Raw genomic sequence first — 23,038 nt, forward strand, 5'->3', positions numbered from 1 at the left:
TAGCTTTAAAATGCAAAATTACTCTATTTATATTATTTAGTAAAGGGGATACTCTTTTTCTGGCATAGAAGTTGAGTAATTTTCCAACCATTTTCTCTGAAAACAGCCTTATGATGCATGAGAAGCATGTGCGAATATGAAGTCCAAAGCCACAGAGAAGATACATTCCTAAAGATGAAATATAAGTTAAAATTTCTGAGACTGCCCTGAATCACATTAAAGATACAACAACTGAGAGATAGGCTTGTTTCTGGTAATAGGTCAGAAAGTATTTTCAGATCCCTGTGCATCCTTGAAGTTCAAGAGATCAAACATATGGAGTTGCTTCAAAGTATAACCATTAGAAGTATAAAAACCTAATTTTGTCACTTTAATCAGTGTATTTCTTAGAACACAAATTAAGCACAGGGAAACATGCTTTACGTTAAGAATCTGAGCAGTTAACTAATGGACTACTCGTGTACTTTGCTTAACGCAGGTAAGGCTAAAAGAACCTGACATAAGTCAATTCACGCAGGACTTAGCTAAACATCAATCATATAAGACTTCAGTGAACATCGCAGAAATCTAGCTGAATCGGAATGTGAGTGTGATGCAGATGCCCGAGGATTCTAGTTTTCCAAACAAGAGCTTAAGCGAAAGTCACTAAAGGTGGGTAGCGGAGCAAGAGCACTGACTTGTTCCCCATGTATCACTTCAGACAACGTCTTGCTTCTGGGGACATGCAGGGAAACATCACAAAAACTGCAGACAGTCGTGAGCGAAACACAAATTGCCAGAAGACGTACTAGCAAAAACACAAGGGACGATAGACATGTCAGCTTCCTATAGTATTTAGCGATTGTTTGCAGCCCTTTTGCCATTAGAGAAGAATGCTTGATAAGCATATTTATTATGCAAACAATATAATTTAACATAACTTACGTTATGTTAAATAACATGTTATGTTAACATATGTTCGAACTCAAACTTCTTGGAAGCACTCATGGCTAGTGTAAATTACTATAAATAGTTTCAGGCAATCTAGGAAAAACTTGGCCAATCAGAAGGCAAACTAAAAAGATACAGTTTAGGGGACAGTTTTGGTGAAAAAAAGATATAATTCTTTTGAATTAATCCTATACAAAACAGAATGTGCACTAAGATTTGCAAATAAATATATTAAATACATAAACTGTTTTCTCAAAAAAATGCAATATGGTATTTAGAGCAAAATCTCCAACAAAATAACAATTTTTTAAAATGATTTTTGGGTTAATTCCCCCTCTGTGGGTTATTTTTTAAAACCTGATTATGCTAACCTTCCATTCCTTGAAAGGGCTATCATTTCATGAGCCTCATAAGACAACAGAACAAAAAGGCTTAGTTTCCTTGCTATTTCTCCTCCCCACCATGCCATCAAGCTCTCTTGAGCTTCTATCAAGCTCTCAAGTTCTGTTCAGTTCTCTGAAGATTTTCAAACAAATGGTTAATTAATGTGACAACATTATATAGGTAAGGAATGAGTAGATTTCTTAAACTGAAGCAGCATATAATAAAGGAAACTGTGTTCCAAGGAAAGTTCAAAGCTAGTTGTGGAGGTGATTAGTTTTGTCACCATCCTGAAGTGAATTCCCTTTTCCCTTTAGACATTCCCCCATGAACACAGCAAAGAAAGTGAGGAAGTAAACATAAATAAAAGTCTTCCTAGCATGAAGCCTACCAGTGATCTCATGCAAATAAACAGACTTAGCAGAATGTTAAACAGAGACTGTAAGGTTTGCATTTTACCGCAAATACAGTATGGTGACTACAAGGCAGGCAAGAGAAGGTCAAGATAACAGCAAAGAGACGCTCAAGGTTCATAAGGTGTTAAACAGCGTAGGTTTAACAAAGGACTTACACTACAGACTGCATGGGGAGCCCCAGGAACCATGTGGGGAGGCTGCCTGGAGGCACAAGTCAGATGCCCAGCTAGGACTCTACTCATTGTTCCTAAGGAAATAGTTCTAGCAGATTTAAGGGTCCCTTATCTCAGCTGTGCTAACCTGGAGCAGCTTCTGTCCAGGAAGCAGCTAGATGTTGCTGACAAAACAGAATATGCATGCCTGGCCCTGATAAGAATTTAGTCAGTGTGCTTCACCCGCTGGGCCTGCTACCACATACTCTGCCAGTCACTGACTCCTCACCACATCTTCAGCAGGTGTTCTCAATACACAGTATAATGAAAAAGTGGGGTCTATAACACTCAATTAAAAGAAGGAAAGACATCACATGGGAAGAGAAATAGAATCATCCCTCTCTTTAGAGCTCAGAAGATGAATAACAACCTTGTACGCTGGAAGGTGTACATGCCCTTTCTTGTTTCAGATAGAAAGATTTACTCTTTGTATAATTGAGCCAAAAAACTACACAATATCAAAGGAAGTTAGACTTAAGAATGGCATTAACCATACTTATCCCAGGGGTTATTTTCTGAGATAACATTTATTTGCCCTGTCTCCTTTACAATACTACTACTGTTAAGGAACAATACTTTCTAGCAAAAGAGTATTCACTTCTTTTTAATTTCTATTTGGTACATGCATCTCACAACTCTTCATTTTGTTTTATATAAATGCTAAACCACCATTAGTTATCAGCTATTAGATTAGCTTTACTTTTACTGTAACAAAATCAGAAGAAACATTTCAGAGATACTGGTCCAAAAGTTTAGCCAATGGCATTATGTAACTTGTGACTCTGCCTCTTAGCATAAAGGCTTGCCGCTATTAACAAATGAGTCTGAAGAAAACTACACGGTATGTTATTTACCCATGCCCAACCAAAACCTCCACCCAGAAATGTAACGAAAATCCTTTTGTAATTGAAAAGGCCTTTTACAGTCTTAACATATTATTAATAAAGATCAGCATCCAGTTTAAAAGACAAGGCAAATGATCTAACAATGGTGACAAACTTACTTCTCATTTAACAACACGGTCACTTCTTGTTGGATGAGGAAAACAAGTTATTTAGAGACACACAAAGATAATAACTTGCAGTGAGACAGTCCATGAGACAGTTTACCTACTTAGGATGTCGGATGTCTGGCAGAGATCGCTCCAGTGCTATATTGTTGCTAACAAATATGTTGAAACCATTTTCCCTGTAAGCAGAATCATCATGGTCTTCCTCTGTAAGCGGGTACGGCTTTCCATGTTCACCTTTCCCTACAGTGAAACAAAACAATTATTTGCCTCAAATTGATAGCACGGAGCAGACAACATGGAAGTTTCTTGCATTGTCTTTAGCCACAAATGTCTAACAGAAAGAATAAGATCTGTTCCGATCTTCTTAGGAGACACTATCAGAGACTTTAGAAAAGGAGCTGAAAAAACATCAAGAAAAGGGACATAGAGTTCCCCTTGAAAGTCTTTGGAGGGTTCACTCTTTCTCCAGAGTACAGAAGCGGCACAGAGTGTATTGTAGACTCCTTATCCCAGACAAAAGTCAGAACAGAACTTAGTACCATCTCTGCTTTGGGAACAAACAAAAAAAGTTATTTTCTTCGGTCATATTTCCGGTAAGACTTGGCAAGTAGGTAAAATTATCTCCTGCGGATAATGGGAAACAGCTTTTGATCAATTTCAGACTCTTTATTACAAACTCCTTTTTTAACAGTTGTGCTGCTAACCTTTTTTTTTCTTTTCATTTACTTCTTTCAGAAATAAGAGGACACATTTAAATAATAGAAAGATTAAAAAGAAAAAGGCACATTTTTATTTCAAAAGCCTCAAAGATCTGTCGATATATGAATTCCTCTATTAGTTTTATGGAATTTTCAATTCTATACCCACAATTCTACAAGAAAATAGAGCTTTGACATGAAAGAGCTAGATTTACTAACAAGACTGAGGTTACATTGTTGAACTCTTAAGTAGAGGGAGAAAAACAACATTAAACTTCTCTTTAATAACTCTTCAAACACAATTTCAAGGAATACTAGGTTTGAGCCTAGTACTTAAAGCACACATCTCAATCTCCAGTTTCAGGATAAGAGTTCAGCCATTAATTACTAGTACTTTTTTATATGCACAGTACAACGCTACTATATTGTCATATTGCTTTAAATAAATTACAATTAAGCATAGAAGGGGAGAACAGAAGCACTGTTTGCTTTTTGCGTTTTACCTGCTTAAGAGGTTTACAGTGAAGTATTTCATCAGTAAAGTAATATTCCTACTACTTCCAATACAAAAACATGAAGCAGATGCTAAAAAGAACAAACCCAAAACAACAAAAAAAACCCTCACACATTCAACTCAAAGCCTTGTCATACATTAGAATTTCAAACTGTAAATTAAGCTAAGTAAGACCTTTTGCATTAGAATCAAGCTTTAGTAGCAAAACCATGAAATAAAGAATTAGTCACAGCAATACCTGATAAACATACACACAACCTGATTACTCAGTTACTCTGTGTTTTAGCAGGCAGAGTGCTCTCCAACATTCACCATTTCAAAAAGCAGCTTTAGCAGTGAAGCTTAGGGTGTACAGCTTTCCAGAACAAATCATGATGAAACCAAATGTTTTGCTCTGGGCTCATTAAATACCCTCACACTGCAGGGGCCTAGCCAGATGCACTGGCACTTCTGACTGCTGATTTGGTTTCAGCAACCAGTCACGCAGGTTCCCCAAAGAAATCATCTGTTTTGTTCCCTGGAAAAGCACAGTATTTTCATTCCAGTTTTTCATTCCTGAGCTACTTATCATCAGTTACTTCATTTGCTGTTGCAGAGGAGTGACTCCTCCACGACACTTGCTTAATACCTACCTCTGGCTACTGTACCTCTACCTCTTCTTGTCAGGGAGCACAGAACAACAACACTCCAAAGAAAGTCAAAACATAAAAATCTCCGCTTCTCAATTATTTTTCTCCTCCTCATTCTTGCAGAAGATGAACTTCTGAGAGTTACTAAGCCCTGTATGCCTACTCAGGTTCTTCAGAGGTTACACCTTCCTCTACATCTAAATGATCAGCTTTTAAATTCTGTTCATCTCCTTCCAGGACTAGTCAAAAGAAAATGCCTCCTTTTACCTAAGCTCTTTAGAGAAAGACGACTAGATCTAATAAACAGCCACCTGACCCCCAGCTCGTCCAAAGCAGCTGAAAGATGGAAGAAGGAAGAACCACCCTGATTTGCTAGGGATGAGGTCCTCACCTATCACATCCAGCTGGAAAGGAACTGGCTGATTTCTCTAAAAGAACTCAGGTAAAACCAGCCAATTGTGTATGAGCTGTCCTAGAGAAAGAGAGCTTAGAAACTGATTATTAAAATAGTGAAGAAGGAGAAACAACCCAGTAGTACTCGCAAAAACCCACATGCCTCTGTTAATGCTCTAAGTAGGTCACATTGCACACATTAATATATTAAAAATGTAGAATATGCAACTGAAGATGCTGTAGTCACTCAGCTTTCTTTAGAAGTTTATTTCAGATAGAACATTTATTTAACTCCAAATTTAAATTTTGTACATATAACTTTGTCTTAATGAAAATATTTAACACTACTCACACAAGAAAAAATTTAGTCTGTATTATGAAGTATTATTTATTTCTGCTATTTCATTACTAACAAGTATCTTGGCATTTTAATTTTAAAACATGCCTGAAGTGCATTTACCAGATTCTACAGCTAACATAATATGAAAGATGAGACTCTGATTCCATATGAATCCTTATGAATTTCATACTAAATATGGATAGGAACCAAAATAATAATAAAAGAGCAGCTGATGATTCACAGTACTACTTAAAATACAAAAGTACATTTATATCATATCTGTTTTGTGACACAGTAACTATAAGCTAATAAACTCAACCCAAAAAACACTATAGAAATTTCAGCCCCTCTGTTTCAGCACACAGTCTATGCAGGTAGACCAAAATTAACCATTTTAATTTGCTTATAAAAAGATTTATCCAGGTAGTTACAAGTAAAACGAAAATTCCATGCCCTGTGTGGTAAGTCAGGCTATTGCTCATACATGCTTTTTATAATATAATTCTCTGTATATTCCTGCATTTCACTCTGTTTCAGCAAAGTTTTCCTTGTTGTTTTCACTGAAGGACTCTATTATTCTATTCAGATGGATATTTTTCACAGTACATCAGTTTCTTCATGTTCTTCCCTACTAAAAAAATACTGAAAACAAGTACTTTAGCACAAACACTTGCAGGTTAGAATCCACACTTCCTCATTAGTAGGGAGCACTATTACTGCACATAAGCCAAAATAATTATTTGGATATCATTATCCTTTCCACAGAGCAACTCAGGAACAGACAGAACTTCATCATATCATGGTCCAGAACTGTTTGACAAACTGCCATATATGAATTGCTTTTGCACATATACAGTAACTTGATTCATGAGGTGCACTAGAAGTCGTGAAGCGCATCTCCTGACAGGATAATAAAATACACACAATAATATAGACTTGTGGGCTTTAAGAATCCACTGGGTTCTTTCTCCCAGCTTGCTAGCTTCCTCTCTCACCCTGCAGCTGCTCCTGATTTGCTAGGGATGAGGTTCTCACCTATCACATCCAGATGGAAAGGAGCTGGGTGATTTCTCTAAAAGAACTCAGGTAAAAACAGGCAATTGTTTATGAGCTGTCCTAGAGAGAGAGAAAGAGAGCTTAGAAACTGATTATTAAAATAGTGAAGTACAACTTTGAGAATCTGTAGGCCCAAAGGGTTGTTTTTACAGAAAATCACCATGTTTGAGTCTCCTCACCTTTAGAAATCATCATGAGCACATTAAGTTTTTTCTCCTATTACTGACTTACACTCTTAGATCATTAGAGGAAATTGCCTTCAGTACACACTGGTTTGGAGCTGGAATATTCAAAGGTCTTCCTATAGCCTCAGAGGGGTTCAATTCTGTTCAGAAGCTGGGAATAACAGATTTGTCCCTATAGAAGTTAAAGAGTGAGTATTCCATCTGCCTAAAGGATATTCTCTAGGAAAAGAAACAGAACAGAATGTATTACCCAAAGAGTGAATTACCTGAACATCGCTGATACAGAATTTGGGAAAAATAAAATGAAAGAGGAATAGAGAACTGTGAAAATGGAGAGAGTGGGGAGGGAGAAATCATCAAAAGATAAACCTCCTTAAGTATTAGTCTACTACTTTTCCAAACTAGAGATCACTAAGAGGACTGCTACAGTCTCAGAAAGCATAAAAGGAAGTAAACTCCCTGGATATATATGTTACTTACAACTATCCAGGCAAAATCATTCATTCAAGTTAGCCACTTTTTTGGAGTTCATAACTGGTAAAAAGCCCTTGTTCCAAGCTTCTCAAGCAGATTCAGTTCCAAATCATCCACAGCTAATTCATGCAGCTCACTACAATTTCGAGCATACTCTACATTATACCATAATTTTTTTCCCTCTACATTAAAACTAGCTTCTGGTTATATCAGGAAAGAAATTAATTAATTGTGCCAGTCTGTTGTTGCACTTACGGAATGAAATTTCTCCTTAGCATCTCAAATTTAAATTGTATTTCAATGCATAGTATCCAGAAGAGGCTTTGGAAAGCCAATTTATACACAGTTAAAAGTCAAGTTTTCTACTAAGAGAAATGGCATCCTCTGCTTCTTGAGAAAAGTTGAAAAAGCTGAACAAATAGTGGAATGTCTCTCTCCCCTCCCTCCACAGAAAATCACAGTAAAACACTTAAAAATATAGATATTATGAAAGAAAATAAAATGAATAAGATTTAGGAGCTCTCCTCTTTCTACACAGCTCTTTAGGTCATGGGCTTAATAGCACTCTTAGTTAATTTGACTGACATTTGTATGCCTGTATTCCATATACCTTATTTGTAAAGTAGCCAGTACTCACTTATTTTAAACAAAATAGCCATGAAGAAGAGAACCATGATGTATTTTGCAACCTTCAGAAGACAAAGGAATGAATATTTTTTATCTACATAAAATTAGTTCAAAAGTCAAGACAAGGACTAATACAGACCAAAGTAAGTTATTTTTATCAAATCACTTTTTCTTTCATGCTAGGGAAGATAGTGCTTGCTTTGAACAAATGCCTTTCATGGTTTTGCATATTTATATTCATTTTCACTAAAAAAAGTTTGTAGATTTTAGGTCAAGAAATGCATGATGGAGGGTACGTTACTGACTTGCTACAGAGTGACGAACTTAAAACTGCACATGTAATTGCCTTTATCTCAAGTAGGACTACTCAGGAAGAAAAAAATAAATACAAACACACAAACACACACTTCTTGTAAATATTATTATATAATATATAAATGTATTTATATAATATATATTTAATTATATATATTATATACCTAAAATGCATACACACACATACATACATATATATCTACATATATTAGGCTTTTCTGTTAGAAAATAAAATTTTTCTAGCTCTAAAAATAGTGAAACAATGGAATATGTTATCCAAGGAGCGGAGGCCATGAACAAAGATGGGTGCACACACGGCCTCTTACCATAATGTATCTATGCAACCATGATGTATGCAACTTTGGTTATCTAGTGAGGTTGACCAGCCTTTAATTTCTATGATCTCTAAGATAAACAGGAGAAGGATTAGGGATAAATTGATAGAACGATATTTTTCCTCAAAGTCAGCAAGACTCAGTAGAAACTCAAATATATTGACTGCAGTAGAAACTGAAATATATTTAATCACAATTCTATTCTACTTTTCTCAAAGTTCTCAGAGCATCCCACTGGTTATACAACCTTATGAGCCTAATTTACAGTAGTTTTATTGATTTTAGATCAATGAAACTGGGATCAAAAAGGCCTATTATTTTTACTTTTTGCTACTCTACCTAGTAACACCTTAAAAAGCCATAGCACCAAGATTTACAGCATTTTTAATACTTCTATTTTTACAATATATCTATTACATAATTGTCAAGGTCTGAGAGAATATAAAAGGTTGTTCCTTAGCACTATAGACACAGCTGGAATCAGATCTCTCTTATGCAACTGAGAAAAATAAAAACTCTGTCAGGTAAACCCTGAACGATACATTGTTAAATGAGAATAAATAGCTTATAAATATATAATAAGAATTTATTACTGTTTCAGTATCAAACCACCAGAGAAAATGCAAACAATAAAAAATTCTATGTAAAACTAGTTTTCTGGTAGAAAGCATTCAAATTCCCACTATTTGATTGTTACTGAATTATTATTATATATAATAATTAACTTTTTTTTTTTTTCACAAAGACTGTGTAGAGCCCTCAGTAGTTCACACAAGTGCTTCCGAGAGTGATACAGAAGAGCTATTGGGAGTGAATGTGAGGCTCTGTCCTTTCAGGGTTGCTGACATGATGGTCAGCAGGAGAGAGATGATCTAAATTGCCTCTCTCTTCAGGAATAGCTTTCTACAAATAGCATACTTCGGGAGAAGTAAACTAAATTTCATTATTAGACTGCCCATTCACTTCTAGAACAACAAAAATCCCCCAAACCACCAACAAAAAAAGCAGAAGATGAATTAGCTCCTTAAAAATTTTGAAAGGGTTCATTCATACCTCACTACACTTGCATCTTTAGTGCATTAATGTCTGATTATTGTTCCCATGAGATTAAGAATGAAGGGAACATTTTGCTAACACAGAAATGAGATAAATATACTTCTAGTAGTGATACATTCCTCCTTTACTCAATAGAAAGAAATACTATATTGGATAGGAACTAGAAAAAGGAAGGGTATTTCAGGGGGAGAAGAGGAACATAAGAGGAATGAATGGTGGCCTCTGAAATGTGCTTAGCTTGCATATGTGGTTTTGTTATGTTTGAGAAGCACTTTTGTTCAAAGAAATGCAAATCAAGGGGGAAAATAATAGAATGAAACAGAGCTTTCTAATTGTATTAGACAAAATTTCCAGATTTCCATATGCTAAACAGTCCTGGGGTGAGTGGTCATGCTAATCTAAGACGATAATTTCTGCCTCAAAACAGATAAAAAATGGCAGGGGATTGTAAAGAGTCCATGAAGTGGGAGAAGCTGATTAAGAATCTCCTGTGTGTGCTTAGTGCTTCATGTACTCTTTCTAGGAGCTAAAAGAAAAACTACTACTAAAAAACACAGTGGTTACATAGGGCAGCTAGTGGCTGAGGAAGGCAGAAACATTAGCATGTGGAGCAATTAGGCTGAGTAGCTAGTGGAGGAAGAAGAGCAACAACCTGCAGAATGGAAGAAACTCCAGCTCATACCACAAAAGCACTGGCTACTTGAATTGGGTCTTGTTATATAACAGGATTTAACAACTCCAAACAGTAAGTGAGATTTTATTGTAGGCATGGAAAATAATCAGCTGGCCTGGTTGTTGCCTTACCAAAGAGGACTGCAAAATAAATTACACTTAATATTTTATTAAAGATAAACAAAGTGACCTACAATGGCTAGTTCCTTGTTTGCTGAATCAATTTATTTGCAAGAATCAAAAATTAGCTCAGTGCTCATGAGCTTAATTCTCCCAAGTATCTATGCATTTTACTAGCAACCACTTTAAATTTTAGCCTGGCCCTTGCTGCTGGCAGTTGTGTCTATCTCAAAAGGTACACAGTACAGCTGACAATTGCAATAATCCATCTCTGGTTATGATAGCTTTTATATCACTCATTTTATTATTGTTTTTTCAAATCAAGATAGTCTGCTTTACTTTGAACACATACACTTCTTCAATCAATAATTCAGTTCCCAAGTCTTACTGTCTTTGCTTTATAGAAGGTCAGATCAGAGTTCCACCTTTCTGATCTATCAATCGATGTACATAGACAGGATCTAGTACATGCAGCACATATGCCACAACAGAGCTTCTCATCCCTTCGGAACCTCGTTGTTCTTGTCGGCTTTCATGTGATTATTTAGTACAACAGTTGAGCTGAAAGAAATTTTCATTACAGCTCAGTTGCCAACAAGCATACCTGTTCATCTGAGGCATTAGAAATGTAGCTTCTGAATTTCTAAAGTAGGTACTGCAGAGCAAAACGTACGTGTGTGTGTGTGTGTGCGCGTGTGTGCGTGCATGCACACAGAGACTAGTTAACCCCATGACATATTCTAAAGCAGCTGCACTGTTGTAGTTTAGTAGAACGATGACAGTATACGAACTGTGAGAAGTATGTTGTCTGAAGGCTTGAACAAATACTTCACAGAAGTAATAAGCTTTTTTAAAAAAAAAATCTGTGGCTTGGAATGCTTGCTGCAAGTATTACAATGACTTGAAAAGGTAAAGGGCTGATTCTAGCCATCTTCTCACTTTAATAACTCTAGATTAAAAAAAAAAAATATGCTGTTTGGTATGTCCACTGTATTTAGAATACCACAGTGTACAACGGAAGATAAGCAGCAAAACATGCTGTTCTGATATGAGTTGCTCTATCACTACAGCAGAGCAGCAATATCCTCAGCAGCACTCTGCAGGCTGAGCTGAATCTAATCATAACTCTATACCCAAGGGATGCACAGTACATCTTCCATTTAGGCTAACTACTTATCACCAAATGCCACAGCCACTGGAATGCTTTTTTTCATTTAACATTAGAACAGACTGGCAGTAGATCATTAATCAGCGCCGGACTTTGTAAACACTGAATAAACAACCATGTGGGAAACAGAACTCATCTCAACCATAAAGAAGGAGTCACAGTTTGCTTTAGTAACTGAATGATCTGCAAGGAAAAACAAACAATGAAAGGATCTACTGTGTAACCAGGTTATCTGAAGTGATAATGTCCTTGTTTCAGTGTTTAAATAAATGAATTCTCACAAACCGTCTCAAAAATAGCATTTTAATAGTCTCTAGTACCAGCGGGTCTACTAAAATTAATATACATGTCTAAACAGCTCTCTTGCGAAAGGTCAGAGTTGTTACTTACACGGTACATATAGGAATTAAACAGCTCCACTAACTTAATGCAAAATTACAGTTACATAGGTACAGTTTTTTAGAAGCCCCAACATATAAAATGACACACTTCTAACAGCTGTAATCAACATGACACCTTTACCCACTTTTTTTTCTAAAATGTATTCTAAGTGTGTGTCATTTAATACATACTATCACAAGAAAATAATCAGGATATGCAATGGAACATATGTTACTGAGTTCTTCAATTTCTGTATTTTCTGTTTTTCATGATTTCAGCCTAAATTAGCTCTAGAAGCCAGTTTAGTAGCTGCTGCACAAAGAAGACTGAATAGTTTTTAAAAAGGAATTTAGCTATGTGTTACTCCACAGTGTGAAACAGTGTAGTCACTGTTGCACTAAAAGCAGCACTCCATGGTATGTACGCTATGGAGAAACAATGCATGAGCTGTCACAGCTTATAGCAAATTTAGATTTAACATGTAAGATCTCAACCATGGGGGTGGGGCAGAAACCACAAACTACATCCATTCTTACATATAGAAATTCAGTTCATATAGAATTCAGTTACATATAGAACATATAGAAGTTCACAGTTAAACTCTGAGGCAGATTCAGGAACAGCTGATTCCTCACACAGTGATTCAGTAACAAGTCCTTCCTTCTTGCTTCTGTAAAGCTAAGGAGAGCATTCATAAGCAAGCAGAGTTTGCAAATTCAGGGTCATGAAGATAAATTTCTCAGGTAGAACATATGTATTTTATTGCTTTTTCAGGACCACAGGGATCTATAACACAGTGCCAGTTCCCAGATAATCACAGAATCACAGAATAATTAGTTTAATATGACTTTGAAGCTGAGTCTTCACTTAATTATCTAGTTAAATAAGTAAACTGACACACATACCCCTAACAATTCAAAGATACCATCATTATCCTCAAAATAAAGAAAAATAAGCCCAGGAAATGGAGTTAACATGTTACAGTATAGTGAGGTATAGTTATGGCAGATAAACAATTAAAACTCAAGTTATAAGATGGGTCTACTCAAGTCTTTATCCTTTACTTAAAATACTCTACCTTTTTCCCTGTCAGATGCAATGCTCTATTCTCCTTTTCATATTTTCTTTTGGTAAATCAGTCACATTCCTTTTCTAAAAAGGATATCCATAGTTATATATCCTTATACTCAGCAACATCCAACTCATTCATAACTCTCCTTCCCTCTTCTTACTAATAATCCAGCAATTATTACTAATAAATCACAAAATGAATAAGACAAAACACATTATCTAAAAAGAGCGTTATAACTGGCAGACAGTAAGCTTACTAACTCAACAATGTAAGATGCCGTGTGGTAAGGAGAACTAAACCTAATATTTAACCTGATATAAACACAGCTCTACACAGGCTCTTTCCTCTCTTGTCATGCATTCAGCTCTTTCTGAGTAACAGGAGTCTAATTAATGCCAACTATTTTTCAAACCTCTGACAGATTTGAGAGTGCTTCATGTACTAAAGCTGACTTTACACTCAATTTCCAGTCAATATGTTGTGGAACCAAGCAGAGGCAGATGTGCAGACCCAAAAAAATCATTCCTTCAACCAAGAACTGAATCAATTTTCTCCTAATTAGTTTAAAATATTTTCTATTCGGAAGGAACACTCATCATCTATAGAATATAACTTAACATTTATCCCACATTTGTGCATAAACTCATGAGGAATCCTCAGACTTTACTTTTTTTTTTTTTTTAAGTTGATTTGCAAAAATTGGTATTTGGATTCTGCCAAATATCTTTCATTTTTTTTGTCTAGATTAAAAGCAGCAAAGTGAAAATATATTTTTAAAAATGCATTTTTAATATTACATGCTTCTTCTGTTTTTCAAAATCATATATAAATAATAAAACTAACATTATTAAAGGATAGATATCTAAATTGAAAATCCTGTTTGTGAATTAAAACAATACTTTTTCAGACCAATAAAAACACAGCTCTAACTTTGAGATACATATGAAAAAACTTCCTTAAAATTTCTTCCTCATAGACAAATAGACAAAAAGCTTTTCTCAATTTTCATGCCATTAGTTCATAGAATCAGTAAGGTTGGAAGGGACCTCTGGAGATTATCTAGTCCAACCCCCCTGCTCAAGCAGGGTCACCTAGAGCATGGTAGACAGCACTGCATCCAGGCGGGCCTTGAGGATCTCCAGAGAAGGAGACTCCACAACCTCTCTGGGCAACCTGCTCCAGTGCTCCATCACTCTCACAGGGAAGAAATTCCCCCTCACGGTCAGGCGGAACTGCCTGTGCTTCAATTTCTGCCCATTGCCTCTTGTCCTGTCACACGGGACAACTGAAAAGAGTTTGGCCCCATCCCCCTGACACCCTCCCTTCAGGTACTTACAGACATTCATCTCTGTATTCAACACATACTTTAAATTATAGAAAGTGTTTTCACACTTGCTTAATCTAGTAATTTAAATTTTACTGTATTTTCTCAGCTACTAAACTTACATCTTTAAAGTAGCTAAAAGCACATCATAAGGTCCTTTGAAAATACAAAATACAAACAGTGACTTCAAATGGCTTAGATCATGCACTTCATATAGTTTGTTCCCTCTGCAAACTTCCCCTTTCAAACTACATCTGTATTCCACCATCAGTTAATTTTCAAAACTCCTTTTGGATTCAAACCTGTTGCTGGTATTCAGACTTTGGTTTCAATGAAAAGGGAAGAGATTACGCAGCGCTGTAAGAGAATTGTGAATTTAATGCTTTGAAAATGTATCAATGCTATGCAGAAATGATTTTTTTGGGTAAGTTTGTGTAAAGAGTTACCAACCCTGGTTTGGAAGGGGTAATTAACTGGCAAATCAGAACCACTTAGTAAATTATTAAGTGTCAAAAACCATTCAGAGACTCCTTTAATCTACTTCCACAAACCCTGTAAGTCTTTGAAGCAGTTCTAGAGGAACATGAAAAGGGTGCAGAAGCAAGTTAACAAAACTTAAACCCATAATTCATCATGCAAGATAAAAATTAAGAGTTTACCATAACTCTCCACAGGAGATCAGGATCTGACTGTCCTGATCCCAGAAGTGGATCACTATACTGAGAAAACTAAGAAACAATGAGAACTCCTCCAGGTAAAGTGGAGTATAAGCAAAAATAAAATCCAATTTTAGCCACATTCCATTCATTTGGAAAATCAAGACTTACATTAGCACTGGGCACTACTTCGTTACAGTTTACGAGGCAATGTACCTATTTAGAATTTAATCACCGATGATAAATAGAATCAGATAGATTTTATTCATTGCCATGGTCGATCATGTGTTTTTTCCTTATGAAAACAGAGAAAGAATCAGAAGAAAATATCACGGTTCAACAAGTTTAAAATTTTAAAAATAATGAATAAAGAAGTTTACTTTTGTATCTTAGATAATACTTACATGTTCTGTAATTTAGGACTGAATTACTAAAGACATTTCATTCCCTAGCAAGCATGCTCCCAAATGGAGATTTCAAAGATGCTAAACACGTACTTTCATTGCTAGCATATACTGAAGTGCACACCTGATAGCTTCACCACCACTGCACACCAAAGTACTAAACCAACGCAATTCACGATTCTGATATATGCTACCATTTCGTTTTGCAGTCTCTACTAATGCTTACCAGATAATTAAACATAAAATGATTCTTGATTAATATTTGATATCATGTCTTTGATTAATAACAATGAATATATCTACTACTAAAATTCATGCTTTCAAGTCTGCAAGTTTATTCTTAACATCTAAGTACTAACAGTCATTATCCAATATTCCATATCTGCACTGAATATGCAATCAGACACTTACAAGATGACAACATGTTAACACAGAATGGAAGAGAAGAGTTTCAAGATAAAAACTAATAGTATTTCATCCTGGTAGTTACATCATTCCATGGGAAGGAGGATTAATAGATTATTTACATTAAACTGTCATGGGAATTATTTTAAAGGACTAACCCTTTAATGAATCCTCTCCACTGAGAGCAATGGGTAGGATGGTCTAAGGAGCTGTGAATTCATGATCCCTCTTGCATTCTCACTACTGCCCCATAAACCCTGGAGGTTTTTTTTCATATAGTAAAACTGAAAAAGGGTAAAAAATTGAATGAACAAAAGAAGCAAAACTAGTAACAGACTATTATCCATACCATAGGACATGCTTTAGAAAAATGACTCTTTGCTACCACAGCATACAGAATAACAGTAACATTTGAAAGCGTTAACAACTTTCCTATAAACGAAAAAAAATCCATACGCTGGCTGTTTTGCAACTAGCAGCTGCAGAAAGACAGACATTTACATTTAAAATCAGTTATACTGGAAATTATAGCTACTGTTGAGAGAAATTGCGATAGAAGTTTTAAACTGGAACAAGACTTGATGATCCAAATTGAGGAAGACTTTCTGTATAAAATTAATTTCAGCAATTTGAAATATTTTCAAATTTTGATATATCAAGATAAAAATCATTCTAATTACTGACTCTTGATTCTTCTGTTTTAGTCATATATTCAAAATTCATTTTCCAAAATTCATGGCACTTTCCCCTCCCCCTCCCCCCAAAAAAGAAAGAAAAAAAAAAAAACAGACTTGAAGGTGACAGAAATCCCTAGTAATGAGCTCTCTTCCTTTACAATAGATTTATTAGCTTGGTGTGTGAAAATACATGAAGTATACTTCAGCTTATTTCTCCTTATCTATCCTTCAATATGTCCTTAAGAATTTTTGTTAAAATAAATGAATAAATAAAATTCCTACACGTAGCATCCAAGTTTTGCAGTAAACAATATGTAATCTTCAAATCCCTTGTTTGTGCCACCTGACCAACAAAAAGATACTTTAAAACATGAACTGTTCTGCATCAAGGCATTAGTGAGATGGCTAATCCAAGGATTCTCATTGAAGTACTTCCCTAGAACAGGTTTAACTCAAGACTTCAGTTCTTACAACTGTGGAACTAACCCTCCCTCAAATGATAGGTATAAACTGAGCTATGCCAGGGGACTAAGACTGTAGCCAAAAATCTATCCTTTTTTTCCTGTATCTTTAGTAGTATTTTTGAGATGTGCAATCATGATCCACTAAATAAAAAAATAAAATAAAAAAATGTTACTTGAATATATGATATTGCCAAAAAAGCACTCAGGGCTTCCCAACTTCCATGTAAAAGTTCAAAATATTTGGAAAATAGAAGATGAAAAAGTTTCTATTACAGTTTATCAAAAACAGTACGAAATTTGATCGTTGTACAAACAAGAGAGAAAAAGGGGCATTTAAAAGCCAAACTGAAGTGGCAGTAAGTTAGTAACTTGTTTAATTTACTGGCTTAAAATAGCTAATTAGAATACCTGCCTTCTAGAACCTTAACAGCTCCCAGCTTTCACTCTTTTCTCTGAAGCATCTGAAGTTTGGATTTTTGCCCAGTATAACTGCTTTAATAAAAGCTAGAACAAAATAAAGAAAAAACAATGAAGAAATGTTATTTGTTTGGAGGCTTAATTTGTGTGTGATATGTGACCATATTAAAATTAAATCAGTCTCTCAACTAAAGAATTCTTGGAGAACAATTCAAAGGATTTAATATCCAGAACACACTTTTGCCTTTGATGAAAGTTTGAAAGAGTAGGAAAGCAGACCCAGGAGGATGATGGAACTGGCACTCTTTCATTATGTGATAACTTGTCTTCTGGACACTATTCCTTCCCCAATTTAAACACTAGTACAGTGAATGCTTCAGGTTTCACCTTTTGTAGGCTGCACTGGAACAGCACTGCAAACAGCAACTGCAAGCATCAGTAGCTTTGCATACATTGACTGAAGTTCCCCAAATCCATACATACAATGCATATAATTAGCATATAAAATAGAAACAAGAGCCTGGGTAAACTGAAATTTAGCTATCATTTAAAAATATAAACATATTCCAAGAGTAAATTAGTTGAAAAATATCTGATGCAAGACTGTTACCACAGTTTTAAAAATATTGACAACACAATTTAAAAACATGGCTTTTTTTTTTAAAAAAAAAAAATCTGAATATCAGAGTCATTAGATTCAATTTGCAGTCAGGTCTTTCTGTTCGTATTTCAACCTGACCTCTGGGCCTTAAGTTAAGATTGCCATAATAATATGAAAAAAGAGTGGGTCCTTTTTTTTCTTTTTTTTTCTTTTTTTCCCGCTCTCTCTTTTAAATTTCACGTAGGGCTACCAATACAGTTCAAATTACATGGCAAGTTCTCAAATTCTTTCTAAAGGAACTACAATTTCAGATGTTTAAACAAATCTCCTAAATTTAATACGTGATGTTGACAGAATTAATAGTGTACAGTCCAATCTGACACGATTCAAGTGAGCTAATATTTTAGTATACAGTTTTTTTTCCACAACTTAGGTTATATTTATCCATATAAATAACATAGAAATATATTTTCATAATCAATATAGAATTACATTTAGTCTTGCTAGCTGGTTGTTGCTGCCTAATAGCCAGCTCTACAGGCACTCTGGCACTTGCAGTTTATTTTGGAAGAAGGTTCAGAGGAGACGGGTAGGGGCGAGGTGCCCCTGAAGCCCAGGGAATAACATGGGGTGTGACTGACCACAGCTGTGGTCCAGAAAACTGACCTTATCTCAACACAAAGGAGACCAGAAGGTAGCTATGGCCTTTGGTTTAGATGAACAGTTATGTTAGTTGAGTGCATCAACTGACTACATCCCAGTTGACTGGATGAACTAGTGGTGCAAATGTTTCTCCTGCTGTTGAAACGAGTGTGAATGTCTCCCTGAGGTGGCCAGACCAGCATGGCTGGGAATGTACATGTGGCTCAGCCCAATATAGAATACCAAAATTGAAAAACTAACAATTTTGAAGAGAGTAACAAGCCTGAGCTAGTTTCAACCCACGTATCCCTTCTTGATGACTGGGGACACCCAGTGTTGTGATGGTGAGTATATTATAGAGATCAGTAATGGGAATCATATCGATGTTGCAATTGAACTGTATATTGCAACATTTTGCTAAGTGTAACTTGCACTGGTATTGCGATTTCAGTATATTGCTGTATCACTCCACTAAATCAAAAATCCCATGTAACATTAAGTATCTTCGAACAAGTAAATCTGATATTAAACGTTACACCCTTCGCACATGGGATACCTCAAAGAACCCGGTCAGAGAGTACTGGGCTCTGAAGCACTACTGTACAACAGCACTCTTGAGCCTAACATGTAACCTGAAGAATTTGGAGTTTCATATTCTTACCGTTTCTATCAAACATACACAGTTTGTTTTGTTTTCAGTGTCTTCAGCTTGTTTTTCAGTTCAAGGTTGCAAATACACACAAATATCCAATAATCTTCAGTCTGAGATCTGCGGGTCTGCAAAGAGATTCGCATGTGTGTATACGCACATAAGAACAGTTATTACTGACTGCCTGTGTTGCCTCTCTGATTCTAGACGAGAAACATCTTATTGTTTTAATGATTCATCTCTGAGAAACCCATCTATATGAAATGAGCACACTGTAGCACACAAAGGCCTAACTATTCAAATTGCCTTTCCCCGGTCAAGATAATATTTTGCAGGAATAGAAAGGTAAAGAGTACATAGAAGAGAATTATAACTTTGATTCCTTCCCTCCACATGCTATTTAAATAAATAAATAGGAGCAAAGAATGTACAAATGGCACAATACCTGCAAGGATAACTATGTGTTACAGTTTATTCTAAGACTTTTTTCCTATGAGATCTTACTTGCAGTCTGTAATAAAATGGCTCAATAGTCAAACATTTAAAAAGCGATTGCCAATATTTTTAAGTCACTTGACCAATTTCTCAACCATTTTCAAAAACAAAGATTTTTTTTTTTAAAAAATTATGTTAGTGCTATAAACACAGCTGTTCAGCAGTCACCATTCTCTCAGAAATTAGCTTTCAATTACACTGAATTTTCTGTGACTGTCATTGAACATAATCATTTGGCATACACACAAGCAGTCAAAAGCTCTGCTAAACATCTCCAAAACATTATGCCAGGGGGAGGGGAGGAGGGAGTGGAAGAGGGAGGGGAAGACATTATTTAAAAAACAGTCCTTTGAAATGTTCCCTTTCCCTAACAACACAAAACTTAAATTAAAAACAAAAACACACACACATACACACACACACACACACACACACACACAAAAGACTATAGCATTTGAAGTATGAGAGCTTTCTACATCATTTCATAGGCTTTTAATTTTATGGGCAGAACTGGTCAAAAATTATTCCAAAATTAAGCTTTGTTTTTTGTTTTCTCATTAGTTCTGCCCAGCTGAAAAGTTTCAGTTTTTCTGTTCCTCCAGTTTCCCCTCTGCAGTATTTTACAATGGAAAAAAGCTATCATTTGTAGTTAGAAACAGATTTGCATGATCAGAAATAATGCCATATTCAAGTATAAATGCTCAATCTGTGTTTCTTTTAAAGCACAAGAATTAAGTATTTGAATCACTCCTCTTATCTGAGGAGGGCTGTAATTCATCATTAAGGCTATTACTTGTAATTGATGAGTACATACAGTTGAGATTTTTTGATGGAAAGAGATGTAACAACTTTCAGAAATGGAGGAACAATGGAACTGACAGATTCTCTAGGACTCAGTCTCACTACCCAGGATTTAAAGACAGCCTGGGAATCAAGAGAATGTCTTCTCATGGATGCTTTTGAAGTAGGGCCTTCCTGGATCTCTCCTGTAAATCTTATTCATCCTGAGAGCATTCAGGGACCTCAGACTCCTCATCCTGCACAAAAAGCCTGGAAATTCAGCAGTCATTGGCATCACAGCAATTGCCCTACTCCTGAAGCAAAGATCTTGCTAAACTTCTCAGAATCCTGCATAGAGCAACAGAAGAGAAATGGGAAAACACCCAAAGAAACTTGCCAAGTCAGTAACTGGTGAGTGGCAATATCAGGATTTCAGCATCTGGGTCAATAATCTCTATCTAGAGATCCAGACAAATTTACACCACTCTCACAGAATCAGTGTTATTGTAACTAGACTGTTACACACACCAGTAACAGCTAGCTAGGCTATTAAGGCACAAGCTGTATTTACATAAAGTGCACTCACACCTCTAAAATGAATGCTCCTAAAAGACACATAACACAATGTTTACTACTTGCCTAAACAATATGATGACAAATGTGAGATTTGCAGTTTATTACTCTTTTAATTAAAATTATGCATATTCTTCATCAAGACATGTCACCTGCTTTTCAGCTGGATCCTCACAGGAGAACAAATTAATAGGAACTGCTCTTAGTTTAAATGCTGGTTTCTTGTCAAAAAGATGCCACGACATATCAGCTGCAATAAAGCCAATTCTCAGATAAACTCACTCTGTTCACTCTTCCTCCACTGTAATATCTGACTGATTTGCTGGATTATTTCAGAAAATGTAAACAATTAAATTTCTATTTTTTTTCCTTTCCCAAAGTGTCCATCAAAACTGTTTAGTCAATAATGACTTATTACACCCCCCCCCCCCAAAAAAAAAAAAAAAGTCTTTCACATTCTTCTCTCTCATATTTCAATCACTAGTTTTCAGGTAATGGAAGAGTAATATTCAGAGAAAAAACACAAGTGATTGGGATGACTGAATGAAATAATTCTGGTTTCACTAAGTCTATTCTGGACTGTTGTGTACTATTTAATACAAATCATTAAATGTTCCTTCCAAATTTGAGTAGATCTGGACTTGCAAAACTGGCAAATAGAACTGGCTACTGTCTGCGCTCCACCAACAGCATAGCAATTATCTCTGTGGCTCCTTGCCATACAGATAGTAATTTCCTCTATGGCTCCTTGCATTCAAGTATGAAAATTAACGAACTAAAATTCTTAGAACTGCTTTTTAAGTGTTATTTCCACTGAAAGAGATTGAAAATACTGAAACTGCATAAAAAAAAAGAAAAGAAGAGAAATAAGGTGCAAGCAAAACAACAAAATAACTGGTGCTAGAGAAAAAAAAACAGATGCTTTTACTAACTCATACAGAAGGTTGAACATGAAACATTAACATACACAATGGATACAATTAACTGTCAAAATCATTCTACAGGAAATCAGCGGTCAAAAAATTATTTATCAAGCTACCAGACAGAATTAAAAATATTTAAATACGGAATGTGTAAAATAACAATGGCCACAAGATGAAAATTTATCTATAGGAAAGATTATTTATCAGAGTATCTGAAAAAAAAAAATCCAAGAAATGAATTTCCTAAATGAACAGTGTATCCAAGTACAGTCTTTTCTTCCAGTAACAGAGGAAAGAGTTACTGGTCAGTCGGTTCCTACATAGTTAGGATAATCCAGGAAGGCTCCTATATTAGCCTTCTAAAAGAAGTTAATCCAAAACATACAAACCAGCAATAAGTATTGTTGAAAATAAAATTTTCAGCAATAAAGAAAATGATGGGGAACACTTCTCCAGCACAGCAGACTCATCTCTCAATCAGTTGGACCAGTTTCATTCACGTATTGCTTGGCTGCCTTGTGAGTTTCAGCAGCTCTGTATGTGTGAGGTCAGCAATAGGCACATGCGAATATTGATTTTCTATTTTCTTGTCAAAGAAAAAAAAATCTTCATTTTCAGAATCTCCATTTATTGTGACCATTTGCAGCAGTCATCACTTCTGGGGATAAAGTAATCACTGACATAGTAACTTTATTTCAGGATGTGTCAGTGGGGAATTTAACTCACCTGTATATCCAGTAACTTCAGAAAATGCAAATTGTTCAAGCTGGGAAAAGAAAGGGTTAATAATCAAAATGTCACTGGTCTGAAGTCAGATAGGAAATCTAAGCAGACTGGATAGTAATTTCCCTACAGTTATGGCTTCATAGTAAGCATTCTGCAAAATACAACAGAGCTAGGCAGAGGTGTAAAAGCTGATCGCTGTTTTGTGAATCTGTGCAACAGTATCAGTAGGATCATGGCAGTATATCAGAGAAACTTGTGCATAATCCATTGCACCTTGTTGTGATGGACAAAAGTGATGGCAGTGCAGTCCCACATC

At 35.7% G+C, this 23,038-nt stretch overlaps 1 protein-coding gene across 1 annotated transcript in view; it reads right to left on the bottom strand.

Moving 5' to 3' along the window:
• The window catches only part of GALNTL6 (polypeptide N-acetylgalactosaminyltransferase like 6), a 313,568-nt gene that overhangs the window by 286,864 nt on the left and 3,666 nt on the right, over nucleotides 1–23,038 (bottom strand). Inside the window, exon 2 of the mRNA XM_085311322.1 lies at nucleotides 3,053–3,191. Within this exon, the coding sequence (XP_085167448.1) occupies nucleotides 3,053–3,191 (139 nt within the window). The remainder of the gene's footprint in view (nucleotides 1–3,052; nucleotides 3,192–23,038) is intronic.

This window comes from Rhea americana, unplaced genomic scaffold, assembly GCF_003343005.1.
Source record: "Rhea americana isolate MKP2758 unplaced genomic scaffold, rheAme1 scaffold_34, whole genome shotgun sequence".
In the NCBI taxonomy this organism is placed as follows: domain Eukaryota; kingdom Metazoa; phylum Chordata; class Aves; order Rheiformes; family Rheidae; genus Rhea; species Rhea americana.